Below are 13,463 nucleotides of genomic sequence, written 5' to 3' on the forward strand. Positions count from 1 at the left end.
GCGCCTCAATGGGATTTGGCTTTAGTGCTGCGCGCACTGGGTAAAGCTCCTTTTGATCCATTAGATCAGGTTCCCCTGAAGTTTTTGTCAGTCAAAGTAGCTCTGCTCTTAGCTCTGACATCAGCTAAAAGGGTGAGTGACTTGTCTGCTCTCTCGGTGGCTCCGTCGTGTCTCCAGATCCAAGGAGATGGCAGCTCAGCTGTATTACGCCCGAACCCGGCGTTTATGCCAAAGGTGATAACAAGCTCTTTTAGATCAAGAGTGATAACCTTGAAGGGCTTCTTTCCCCCTCCTCACATATCGGAGGAAGAAGCCACTTTTCATCTCCTCTGTCCCGTGCGCGCGCTGGCAGGCTATATTGCACGCACGGCTGCTTTACGCAAATCCCAGCGTCTGTTTGTACATTATAGAGAGCGCTCATTAGGGCAGCCTCTATCTACACAGCGCCTGTCACACTGGCTATGTGAGGCGGTGTCACAGGCGTATGTCTCCTCTGGGTTGGATCCCCCGGAGAACATTAAAGCGCACAGCACCAGGGGAGTTTCAACCTCTACGGCGTTGCACGGAGGAATGACAGTGGAAGACATTTGCACGGCTGCATCTTGGTCTTCACCCTGTTCTTTTATTCGTTTTTATTTGAGGGATGTCTCCCATTCCTCTCTGACACATTCAGTGCTGAATAGCCTGTCAGAATGAGTAATGTCGGGTTTTTTTTAATTGCGTGCCCTCTCTCCGGCCGGTAGGCACTTAGAGAGCTGCCCTTTTTCCCCCTCTCTTGATCGTTTTATTTAAAGGAGACTCGGTCTCTATCTCTTATAAACGATAGGTAGCATAAGTAAGCCTACCCTCGTTCCCTTATGGAGAATATTCATTTTTTAAATGATATATTCCCTGGGAATGTGATGCTCCATTTTACGCAGGACGAAATGGACATGGGTTATTAACTGAGTAGGTGTGTTTTGTGCTTCTGGTAACGGACGGAACCAGTGGGGCGTAGACTACATCCTGCTTCGCCCTTAACCCAATAGCGATAGCCTTAGAGGGCGAAGCCTTATACGATATAGAACTGGGGTTACGTAATGTAACCCAGCTTCTATGAGTATAGGCGCAGCCCTCTAAGGGTCGGGCCCCACTGGCTCCGCGAATAGCTGAAGAAAAGCTGTTTGTGTGGGAGTAGATAGTAGGGCCTACTTCCTATTTATACGGAAGTGAGCCCGGAGGTGGGGCCCACGTCATAGGTGGGCGTGGATTAAATCTGTCAGTGCTGCACACGTGCAGGAGGGATTACCCAATAGCGATAGCCTTAGAGGGCTGCGCCTATACTCATAGAAGCTGGGTTACATTACGTAACCCCAGTTCTACACGCTGTTTTTTTATTGTGGTTTTGTTGTCATTGTCATGAGTTTTACATGTCTGTTGACATATTGTCATGAAATGAATACTATTTATATTTAAATTATTTGTTGGCATCAATAAAATGAATTACATGCCTGATATGGGAAATGTGTTTTAATTACTATTTTATCCATTAATGCCTGTTGTCGCTAATTTGCATCATACCCCAAATTACTATTTTATCCATTAATGCCTGTTGTCGCTAATTTGCATCATACCCAAAATTATATCTATTCTATGTGCTAAATTCAAATTAATAATCTCCACTTATTTTAGCATCTGCTTGAAAGCAAAAACACATAAAATAAAAAATGTTACATACTTGCATATAAATTCAGGCGTCAAGGGGTTAAACGCAAGCTTTTTGCAGGATATAAGCCGTGCTGAAATTTCAAATGTTGACAAAGAACTGAACAATTGTTGTGGTGCGTTTTACAAACAAAGCATGTAAACATGCTCAGGCACTTTTTGGAACTGTCCTCTGAACTTGTTGAACTAAGTGCAAAACTGGGCTCTGCTCTTCGTGAATTGGCTGTTACTCACGCAGTAGTTGTGCTCTTAGTTCTTTGACTCGTGGGCTTTCCTTTGCATTACCAACATCGATGTTGTACACCGTTGTTTGCATGAAGATGTAGAAATTGGAGAGAGCTTCATCATAAGAAAGGCTGAAGACATAGTGAGCTTTGAAAAGGGCATCAAAAGCAGCCACCGATGTCTGAGCGTTGCATGGTATGGGTTTGTGGTCCACAACGATGACGAACCTCTGGATTTTCTTCCGTTGCTCACCAATGCAGAGGAGGAAGGGCTGTCTTGCTTCAACTTTCTCCAGGAATGTGGTGAGGCTGGCTCCCTGCTGTAGATTGAATGACAAATGCAGTAAGTGAGGAGTAAGATTTATTCTTGCAGTCTTATATCAAACTGCAACTGCAACACATCTTACATACAACCACAGCACACAAAAAAAAAAAATCTAATGGTACATACCTTAAGAAATCTTACAAGATGATTTGCCGCCTGTGCTGAGCTTATCTTGGCAGTTTTTTTATGGCCTCTGGGCGTTGGGGGCAGGAGATGCAATAGCAACAGGAGAGCTGAAATGTCACCATCCCAGCCTTGAAAATAAACAGAGGAGAAAGTATTAGAAAAAATATATAAATTGAAGCTGCAGTCAATAATCAAGGGACCATAGAGGTGAATCATTTTTGAAAATTATAATTTTTCTAGGGTTCCTACTTGAGTTGTAGTTGAGGCTACTGTTACATATTTAACTTATTAAACAGGCAACTTCTTTATCTTAAAAACACAACTGTTATTATTTACCAAAGTCGTTCTCAGTCTCAGGGTCAAAAGCTGCCAGCAGCTCCTCAACATGAAGATTTGAGGGAAGACTCTGGCATTCTGCAATGACTTTGTTCTTGAAATATGATGGCCACTTTGCCAGGAACTTCCTGGATACTTCGTCACCAAACATCATGGAAAAATCCTGGTCAATCTTTAAACAAAGACCATGTCCATAAAAAAAGTTATTTAAGGCGAGACACTACAGGTGAATAGGGTAATTTTTTTAACTTAAAGATATCAGCTAGAAATTTCTCCAGTTAATTACTTACAATAAGGCAATTGTTTTTTGTATTACAAGTTTTCAGAAATAGCATGTTTAAATATGCAAATTAGCCATAATCTCATTAAATATGCGCATATTTTAACACATTTCAGGAAACGAATTTTTTTTATTGGATAAAGCCAGGTTCAAAATTCTTGTTTCATTTTGTTGTCATATTAGAATTGAAGGCTTTTACAGAAGGGATTTTTTATATCTCTTTTTATCACTAAATAAATCAGAAAATACTGTCAACAGCCCTAAAATATCAATTTTCGCCATGTTTTTAGGTATAAAATGTTATATAATTCAGGCTATGAATGATAAATGAACAAACCCTTCTGTAAAAGCCTTCAGAATATGGATAGGAATATAACTGGAAGGTTTGGTGTGTCTACGTGCTACTGAAGTGGAAATTTTGTGCTCAGAGTAGGAGAAAAAACTCATTTTGAGAAAACGACCTTTAAAGTCCATGTAATGTCCAAAATAAATGTTATTCTGTGTTAATAAATCGCTTCATCACTTTCCACTGTTTCATTTGACATATCAACATCAATGATTCTTTCCATAAATACCCCCCAAATAACATGAAATGTGTGCCACTTTCCCGTGTTATTCCGCTCCGGTAGCAAAAAGCTTGCCAGCCATTAACCCAGCTGTGTGACGTCACACGTGGCAAACACCAGCCCCGTCTGGATTGTTTGTTTTGTATCCTTCCGCTATTTTCGCTCAACATATGTGTAACCGGACCTCGCTAAACTTTTTTTATCTAACAATTCATGATGGGGAAGCGATGTGTAATTGTGAGCTGTGAATGTTTCCTGATTGCTATAAACATTGATCATGGGTGCTGGAAGATTGTGCACAAAACTCGGGTCAGAATTAAGTTACTACAGGTGTTATGCCAGCTTGAGCTAAATGTCACCAGAGTACAGTGAACTTGCCTAGTGACTGAAATATATAAAAGTTGAAGTGAAATAAGTAAGGCCAAAAATGAATTACGTCTGAATATCTTTATTATTTTTACCACTTTTAATTATTTGTGGGCTCGCACATATACCAAAATAGACTAATGTACACTGCAATAAAGATAAAATGTTACAAGTGAAAAATTAACAAAAGAACCCTTTTTTATTTATCAAACAGTAAATTAATACAATCTTACAAATTTGCGATTTGGAAAATGTTGTTTTATTTACATGTTTCTTTGGAAAAATAATATTGTAAATGATGTACTTTGTAAATTATTTACATCATGCGAAACCATTTTAACCAGTTCAGCTGCATGACTTATGTCAAATTACAGATTTGGCCATTGAAATCCCTGATAGCGGCCTCCCGGTTCAGGGTAAGTCTTCCGTATCTCGGTTACAGCACATGCAGGCAGCGGGATTCTGATTTTTGGGCCGAGTACACCCCAGCACCAACGTACAAACTGTCGATAAGCTGTATATCGATACTTCCTAATGAAAAAAAAGTATACAGATTATAAATATATTTGGAGAAAAATAAAATGTTATGTAGTACTATTATGTAGCAATGGTTACAAATTGGCTTATAACATGATATTTGTATTTTACTTGTACAAAATAAATATGAGGTTTTACATGACTGCTTGACAGAATCATAGACCTCTTATATATTTCCTCACATGTGTAGTTGTTTCTTTTCCCAAGCATACATTGAACTTGCATACACAGAAAAAATAAAAGCCAAGCTGTTTTTGACTGCTTGAAAGAGTTTAATGGTATCTTTAAAAGTGTACCATATCTGTAGCGACTAAAAGTATTATATGAAAGCAAAGCTGCAATAGGCAGTTGGGTCAATCAATATTTACTTACTGGTGTAGTGGGCCATCAACTGCTCTGTGTTGTTGTTTGTATTGAAGATACGCTATTTTCAGTGTCCAAACACTGAGACAGCCTTCTCTAAAGCCTGGGTGGCTAATAATGCACCTTGGTTTCTCGTCGGTGTCTTCTATCTGGCAGAGTCCTGCACGGGTCTGATTTTCAAGACCCGCTCCCGCCCCGCACCCGTGACGTGCAGTACCGAACCCGCCCCGCTACCCGCACATATTGCCAATTAGTTCTGCAACCCGACCCGACCCGCCGGCACATGATCCGCAACCCGACCCGAACCCGCATATATAGGCCTATAAGCAGTGACAACGTGCAATTATTAACACACGCAGTTGCATATTTGGCTCAAAAAGCCTGGGATGTTGTTTATTTTCTCCATCTAGGATGACACCAAAAGCCTCCCAGACGTTGGATTTCGCTCTTGAGGAAGAGTTATTGAAAATGCTGTATTCTCCCCTATAGAGAGCTTCACCTCAGCCATTCAGAATGTGGTGCGCTCAGCAGCAGATAGATGCACTGCAGAGGTTATGATTATGCTCGGTAACGCGGAGGAGAGGTCTGAGGATTTAAACATTAAACTAAATTATTATTGTTTAAATATATTTATTATGCAACACCCGCAACCGGACCCGCATCATCTTTGTTTTACCCAGAAGCGAACCCGGAAAAAAGCGTTTGAAAAAATACCACCCGCAAATCACCTTTTTTGCGGGTCACCCGTCGGGTACCCGCGGATACCCGACCCGATGCAGGACTCTGCTATCTGGTCAGTAGGTTGCAAACTGTCTATTTGTTCCATCACCTGCCAGATCTCTCTGCAGCATACACATTCATCTGCAGTGGGCATGCTTTCACAGCATTGACATGTACACCTGAATATTGTACATAACATTAAAAAACAAAACAATATCTGCCGGACGTGTGAGGAACAGATGACAAATTAAGATCGACATTTAGTGCAGGTCAAATTAAATAAAACAGAATTTACCATTCAGTATTGCCGACTCGAGTCTCGCCGGCTGCGGAATCCGCTTCTCTTTCACAAGTTTCTGCCTCGTTGTTCGATTGCTGGGCAGGAGGCTCGTACTTATAAGGCAAGATGCCTTGAAGTGAAAGGCTAGCTGGTTGACTCTCTACTTCTGTAACTGTATCCAGATAACCCACCGAATCTGAGCTTGAATGATCGCTGTCGCTGTCGCTGTCTGAAGTTATCGCGTTGCTTGCCATTCGGACTGATTTGATCAAATGGCAATGTTTGCCACGTGTGACGTCACCGCTCGTTCGGGAGTGATCGGGGGCGTACTCGGCAAACTTCGGAACCAACATCGGTTTTTAACGTATATGTCATTTAATTATGACGAAACTTTAAACATTTTTATTTATTTTTATTCTGGTGATATCTAAACTACATGTTAAAAAACACCTGTGTTAGATGCATTACATGGCCTTTAAAGATATGTATTGTCAAATTCCATATTTTTTTTATTGGAAGACACTATTTTCAGACACAATATCTAATCTAATACTTACAACAACAACAATATAGAACATATAAAACACAATACAACTGAAAACTGAGTAACACAGTATGTACCTGATGAACAAAACCACAGTAACACACACACACTACGACCACAGTAACACACGCACTGCAGAACTGCCACCCAAGTCCATGCCTGCTCCATAAGTAGGCCCCTCCTGCATCTCCTGCTGATGTCTTTTCACCTTTTTTGCTGTGCTTAGACTCTTGCGCCTATATTTCAAACTAGCAGATGTAATGGCCTCAGCTTTTGAAATTCTCAGCAAATCACTTTGTCTCATTGCGCTGACAGTAACAGCTGTGCTCTGGAGCCACAACTTCTCCATAACAGCCAGCATGGCAGAGGCACCTTCATTAAAGGTGGAGATGGCCATACTTGCAGCTGCCTCAACCCTGCTTTTCCCCACAAAGACCGTTTTTGGACACCGCGCCCATATCACAGAGTTGAGGCACTCATTGGCATTTTGAGTACCTCCATGCTGCATTCTCTGGAGCAGGCTGTCACTTGACATGCGGTGGTACACAGGGATAAGCTTCTCCCCCACCTCTCGCTTTAAAAAGTTTCCAGCATGTTCTTTGTGGCTACCAGGTGTTTCCCCATTATCCTCTGCTTTCCTATACCAACACCAGGAGGGATTGCACCTGGTGTGTAAGGGGCTGTCATCAGTAGACATGCCGTGGAGGAGACCTGCCCATATTTCTCCCTTCATTTTATCGATTGAACCCTGGTTGTTGAGAATTGCCCCCCTGTAATAATTTTGCAAAGTTTTGCATTTCTTTGCAGTCAGCTTCCCTACACCCTTCCCTCCTAACTTTTTCTGTGAACTCATTTTTCTGAGTGCTGTACCCATTCGCTTGTGGGCATGATTAATGCACTCTAATTTCACCACTTCATGCCCAGGGTATGGGTTCAGTGCAACCACCTCCCTAAATGCTGCGCTATCCCCATCTGACAACATCTCTGTGTACCGCACCTGGTGGCGATTCACAGACCTGGCCCACATCCTCTTGGCTGACTCCTGCTCCATTGCCTTGCTTGACCCTGCAAAGTTTCTTGCACAATCACTATGTGTCTGTCGCCAACTGTCATACTCCTCTTCTGTAATCTTGTGCTCTTGCTTGGCATTTCCCTTTAGAGCACAAGCATGGCAATAGGATGATAGGATTTCATAGTCTATCACCAATCCAGTAAGGATGTCAATGCACACACCGATCCCATAATGGGATGTGAAGCCTCGCTTTTGCCATGTGCCATCAAATGACACGCTGATGTTTATAACTGCCTCTGCATCCTCCCTCAGCAACTCTGCAACATCTGGGTCTACATCTGCATAAGCCTGCCTGACCTGCTCCCTTGTCCTGTGAAGTGACTCCAGGCCTCTCTCTATTTCTGCCACTAATAAGAGAAAAAAATAAGTCAACTGAATGTCCTGATAAGTTATACTCTGAATTCAATAGTTCAAGTTTTCTTGGTCTCAATCCTGTTTATATACCTGTCACTCTCTTGTCATGTCTCTGATAGGTTTTGAGATGAAGTGCAGGAATCCCCAACACTTTGCTTATTTTCTTCAGAGCTGCATAGCCCAAGCCTAACTCGTGCGCTAAGAGCACCATTCTCACATTCACATCAAAAGCAACATCCTTCCTGGTTTCGTCTTGAAGACGTGTAGATGTGTACACACTTTTGCGGTACCCACCATCACACAGACTGCACTCTAAAATTAAGCTGCTACAGAAACCATGGTTTTGCGGATCGATGTTAACTTTGAGCCCTGTCCCTGCGCAATTTGGGCAAATCAACCCACTGAGCAGTTCATTCAGCCGCGCTACATGTATTATCAGCCACTGCTGTGTGGCGCTATCTAAACCCTCCTGCTCTTTGGGTGACAGCTTGCGCATTGACGCACTAAGTGAAGGTTTTTCAGGTTCGGGGTCATTTGTTTTGTCTTCTACCTTGCTACGTGCAAGTGACAATTGTTGTCCTCTTCTCTTTGAACGATTTTTTCGCGGATGTTTCGGCATTTTGAGATTTAAATTTTCAGCGCAAATATAAACAAGGAAGTGTCATGGCGCACCACGTGACGCATCTGAACGAATCACGTTGTCAGAAATTGACACCAGCCAATAAGATTCTGTTCTTTGGTCAGATGACCCCTTTGTACTTTCACGATTGGTTGCTGATACAAAGGAAATGACCATATTTGGATCCGATGAGATTGTGCAAGAGAACCTGAGCTTTCCAACGGTACCTCTCATGACATGGAGCAAACAGCGGTCACGGCACTTTATGTTACGTTAGATTGCTAACTTTTGGTGAATTTAGGAGAAATCTACCGACGGAAATAGACAAACTATAGTAAAATAAACACCTAAATGTGTATTTTGTACGTTTTCCTTCCAAAAGCCTGAAAGAAAACATCTTATTGAATCAAAATAGCACAAAATCTCAAAATTGACATGGGCATGAAAAACGATGTTTTTGCCAGCCGTGTCTCGCCTTAAACGTACTTGATATTTTTAAGGAATCTGTTTTCAAATATTCAAAATACAGTTTAATAATCTGTACATTTACTTACCAATTCAGGTATGTCAAGGAAACGATGGAAGACGTCTAAGACTGAAGATGTTGCATCCTGGTCATGAATCAGCTACTGTCTGTACTCAAAGGTGGCTCTCATCTTGTCTTTGACCACACCTTTGTCTGTTGAATGTCAAATTATTGAGAGAGCCTCCCTGCACTCCTCACCGAAGAGCTGCTCACCAATCAACAGAGATTCTCTTTCAGTTGTTGGGCCGTCCTTGAAATTAGGCCTGGAGCGCCCACGGAAGCCGTCATAGGTGTTGCGTTGGACTGTCTTCAGTCTCCAAGCGAGATAGCCAGTATTGGCATCAGGGTCATAGTAATGCTCCTGCTCACACAAGCATTCACACGAACAAATCACAATAAGAAATATATATCAAATATTAATCAGAATCATGGTCTAATGACATAAGTACTACAACAACACAGTTTACAGACTTCAAGGAGAGCTTAAAACTTACATATCCATGTTTGGAGTATGGATCTTGGAGATATGGGAAAAGGGTCACAATTCCCAGGGCATAACTGGTTCGCACACTTGTGGGTGGAATCCTTCTTTTAAAAAAAAAATTATTATTACATTTGTGTCTGATCCATTTGGGTTTTTCTTAGTCATTTTTTGTGATTTCTTACCCATATGATTCTGTCATTTCTGCAACCAGAATGTTTATCATCTGTCTACGTGTGGCATCTGACAGAGTTTTGGTTTTGTCATACTCTTTGAAGATTTCTTCCCCCTTTGGATTGGACTTCAAAACCGTATCAACCTTCTGCCAAACGTTTTTTTTCAAAATATTAGGGTTAATGATTAAGCAAATTAAATATTTCTAGGTAAGTACGTTTTTTATTACAATATTACAAAAAAAGAATATACGTTGCATGATCATAGTATAATTGTTTACTAATCTAAACATTTGAGACAGTTACATAGGATTTCAAGGTTTACCTGTCTTGATTCTTCACGATCCACTTCTCCTGGACCCCTCTTTCTGTTATTTTTCGATGAGAGGATAACAGTCGAATCAGATGAAATGGAGGAAGATGGTGATGGTGTAGGGTTCGGCAATGAAGCTGGTGATGCTGTAAGATCGAGGATTGAATCAGCTGATGCTGTTAGGTCCGGCAACACTGATGAGTCTGATTCGTCTTCTACAAAATTAACCTCGAGATCTAAAAATTGACAGGAGAATAAAAGAAGAATAAAAAAAGTGTTAAGATGTTATGATATGTAAAAAAAATATTTTTTAAAATGTAAATAAAATGTTGTTGATTAACACATAATTTCAAACTATTTCCTAAAAATGTGTTGGTACAGTATGAGAAAATATCAGTTGTATACATGCAGTAATATTGATGCATCCATATTAAACAAAGACTGAGTCAAATCTTCCAAACCTTTATTTAACAACCGTACCTGTTACTGGATACTGGCGGAATCCAACCTTGAAGTTTCGGACCCCTGATTTAATCAGTTCATCAAATATGTCGGCATCAACCTCAGTATCTGATGTATCAGTCAGATTGAGCAGGCCTTCAGTTAGAAGTTGAGACTCCAGACTAAATTTGTCTGTAACTGGGAGATATAAAAAATAAATGACAATACCATGTCATTTAGACTTCCAAATTGACCTTTTTTAGTGACTTACGTTTACAATTATAATATAGATACAAACCTTCTTGAAGAAACCGGAGAAAATCAAAGTTTTTATCAATTTGTGGAACTTTAATGTATTTCTGGACTCCTCCATATTCCACCTTTGCCAGCATTTTCTGTATACATTTTAGTAAGTTAATGAGAAGTAGCTTTCTACACAATGTTATGTAATTACAATGAATAAATGAACAATCATTGTTAGACATCACATACATTATATCACATAATGTATCTTACCACAATAATTGCGAAGAGAAGATATTAATCCATCTGCCGTTTTCAAAAGCAACCTTAGACACAAACAAGCTTTTGTTATTTTTATACAAAAGACAGCACCTAAAAATGTAAGATGTCACACAAAATAATTGAATACTCTTAAGTACAACACTGTAGGTGATCTATGCAAGAGATAAAATAGGTAATAAAGCAATGCCAAATTGAATGCAGAACACCTAAAAGAAAAATATAGCTCAATCATCGTAAAAAAGCTGTAATGCTGTGACGATAAATTATTTGCCACCAGTAGAAGCTGCTGGGAGTCTTCCAGCAGCTTCTACTGAAGCCTTACGAGTAAATCGCCAGAACGCCGACACCTCCTCATCTCCACCGCTCCCATGTTTTATTTTGTACTCTCTCTCCGTTGATGCGCGGGGCTAATGCTAATGCTAATGCCAGCAAATACAATGGCGGCTAAATTGTTCAGAGTTTTACGGGGCGTGGTTTGCACTTCGCCCAGACAATCGAAATTGGTACTTTTTTCTCCCCAGGATAGTACCACCTCTCTAGCAGGCACTAAAAATGGGGGTAAAAGTTCTCTGAACTAAGTTCTCTTTTTGGTGTGAACGCAAAATTCAAGGCACTATCGGAACTAAACGGTTAAATTACTCCGGTGTGAAGGCGCCTAGATGCACAAGTAACATTAACCTTTGATGTAGTCTTGCAAGTGTCTATGATTCATTAGCAAATAAACGCAAGCCTTCAAAACAGGGATCTCATTAAATATAATACTACCGATATAACGTTCCCACTCGGTGCCTGCATTCACATAAAGGTTATGTTTGTTTGGTTATACGTTTTTTCGGCTTGGCTAGTGCTAACTCTAGCTTAATGCTAAAAGCCCACAAGCCAAACACATCTTATCTTAGCGGTGACTCGCCTGTCTTATAACACAGGAAAATAGTATATCACACTTTTGTCATGAAAACGGAAGTTTTAGCGAACTAAGAGAAATACCAATAACAAAACACAACATTAACAGAAATGATTTTAATTTACTTACCGAACAATGTCAGGGAGCAGTTAGCCGTCACGGCAAGACTCTGGTTTGAAGTGGCTAGTGCTACGGCGATGGGGGCGTGGTGATACGTTAATTTACACTTAAGGTGTTAGGTTTGGAGTTAAGAGTTAAACGTTCAGAGTTAATGTACTACAATTACACTTACAGATTTGATTTATAGATATTTCGTTTTGCCACTCGTTTTTAACACCAACTATTTGTCTAATGAGAGTTAAATATAAGGGATTTAACTCTATCAGGAGTATATTTAACTCTACTCTTGTTTACATTTCACCAACACCAAAATATTAACACTTCTCAATTTGCTGTGTAGGGATAGACAACAGGTGTGAAATGATCGCAGGCAGTACTGCCTCCTCTGGCAAGCTGGGTGTAATCACCCTAATCACAGAGCCCAGTGCTGCATCCTAGAGAAGGATTTAAATAGTTGTTGTGTGCGTAGTCTGGTAGACTGAGGCCCCGGCCCCACGAGGACGCATACGGCTAAACGCATAGGATCCGCAAACGCAAAAAAGCTTCCGTCCACACGCAATATTCACCGGATAGTGTCTGTCCGCACGAGACAGCTCCGTTTAGCGCCAACTGCTGGAGAAGCTGCAGTACATATGCAGGAGCCTGTACGTGGCGCTGTAACTTCCTCCACAAAAGCAGTGAAGAAGCATGGTTGTCATGGTTGCCCTTCTGTTTATTCTCCGCGGTGGGGGCCGGGCAGAGTTTTTCGCCAGTCAACGTGTATTAAAGTTAAAATCTTCCGGACAAAATTATAAAAATGCCGGTCAAAGGTCTTCTTTGTTATTTATTGAGCTTTAAAACAAATGAATAACGAATCTATATAATATAATAATAAAATACATGGAGCCTCTCTTCCTCCCTCTCTTCGGACAGCGTCAGTGTCTGTCTCATGCAGCAGCTGATCCAGTAATGAGTGATCCGGCCGACAGTAAAAATAAACATATTTATAACTAGTTTAGGTAGTTTGAGAGGTAATTAAAATAGCTAAGGGTGATGATCTGACTTGAATTGTGTGTTTTGCTCCGTTCACCGCTTCATCACAGTGGGAGGAGCTGCAGGTGAGCAGAGCTGCGTGTCTCCGACCTGTCAGATTAGACTTCACTCGTGTTTATGTCCATATCGAGAGAAAGATAAATAATCTGAATTCAGTGTGCAGTTTACTTTGACCCGGGGGTGAGCAGCAGAGGCGGGGCTATTGCATCATCATTATCAGAAAATTATCACCAGTGTTAATTTTGGCAGCTGTTTTTGATTTAATCTTAGTCTTTAGACGAAAATGGTTATAGTTTTAGTCACATTTGAGTCATTCCTATCCTTCGTAGTTTTAGTCTAGTTCTAGTCGACGAAAACTCAAAACGTGTTAGTCTAGTTTTAGTCGACGAAAACTCAAAACGTTTTAGTCAACTTTTAGTTGATGAAAAATTACATTTTAGTCGAAATGTGTCTCTATACTCTCTGAACGCTCCGTCCCCGGCAGATCTCTGTGTCCAACACACTCTCACTCCATAATCGTCCAGGAGCGACG

General features: G+C 40.8%; 1 protein-coding gene across 12 annotated transcripts in view; it reads right to left on the reverse strand.

Moving 5' to 3' along the window:
- LOC307047231 (uncharacterized protein) overlaps positions 1–13,463 on the reverse strand; it is a gene marked incomplete at its 5' end in the record, with an annotated part of 261,974 nt that overhangs the window by 17,159 nt on the left and 231,352 nt on the right. The window contains 11 exons of one of the 12 annotated variants that reach the window (XM_079694075.1): positions 2,182–2,248; positions 2,380–2,507; positions 2,716–2,887; positions 8,971–9,303; positions 9,437–9,530; positions 9,609–9,745; positions 9,922–10,145; positions 10,390–10,548; positions 10,649–10,745; positions 10,867–10,919; positions 11,909–12,419. In XM_079694075.1, the coding sequence (XP_079550201.1) occupies positions 2,182–2,248; positions 2,380–2,507; positions 2,716–2,869 (349 nt within the window). Of the gene's footprint in view, positions 1–2,181; positions 2,249–2,379; positions 2,508–2,715; positions 2,888–8,970; positions 9,304–9,436; positions 9,531–9,608; positions 9,746–9,921; positions 10,146–10,389; positions 10,549–10,648; positions 11,500–11,908; positions 12,421–13,463 lie in introns of those variants that run through there. The other 11 variants (XM_079694077.1, XM_079694074.1, XM_079694078.1 and 8 more) reach the window with 11 other exon arrangements.

This window comes from Notothenia rossii, assembly GCF_949606895.1.
Source record: "Notothenia rossii genome assembly, chromosome: 7".
Taxonomy (NCBI): domain Eukaryota; kingdom Metazoa; phylum Chordata; class Actinopteri; order Perciformes; family Nototheniidae; genus Notothenia; species Notothenia rossii.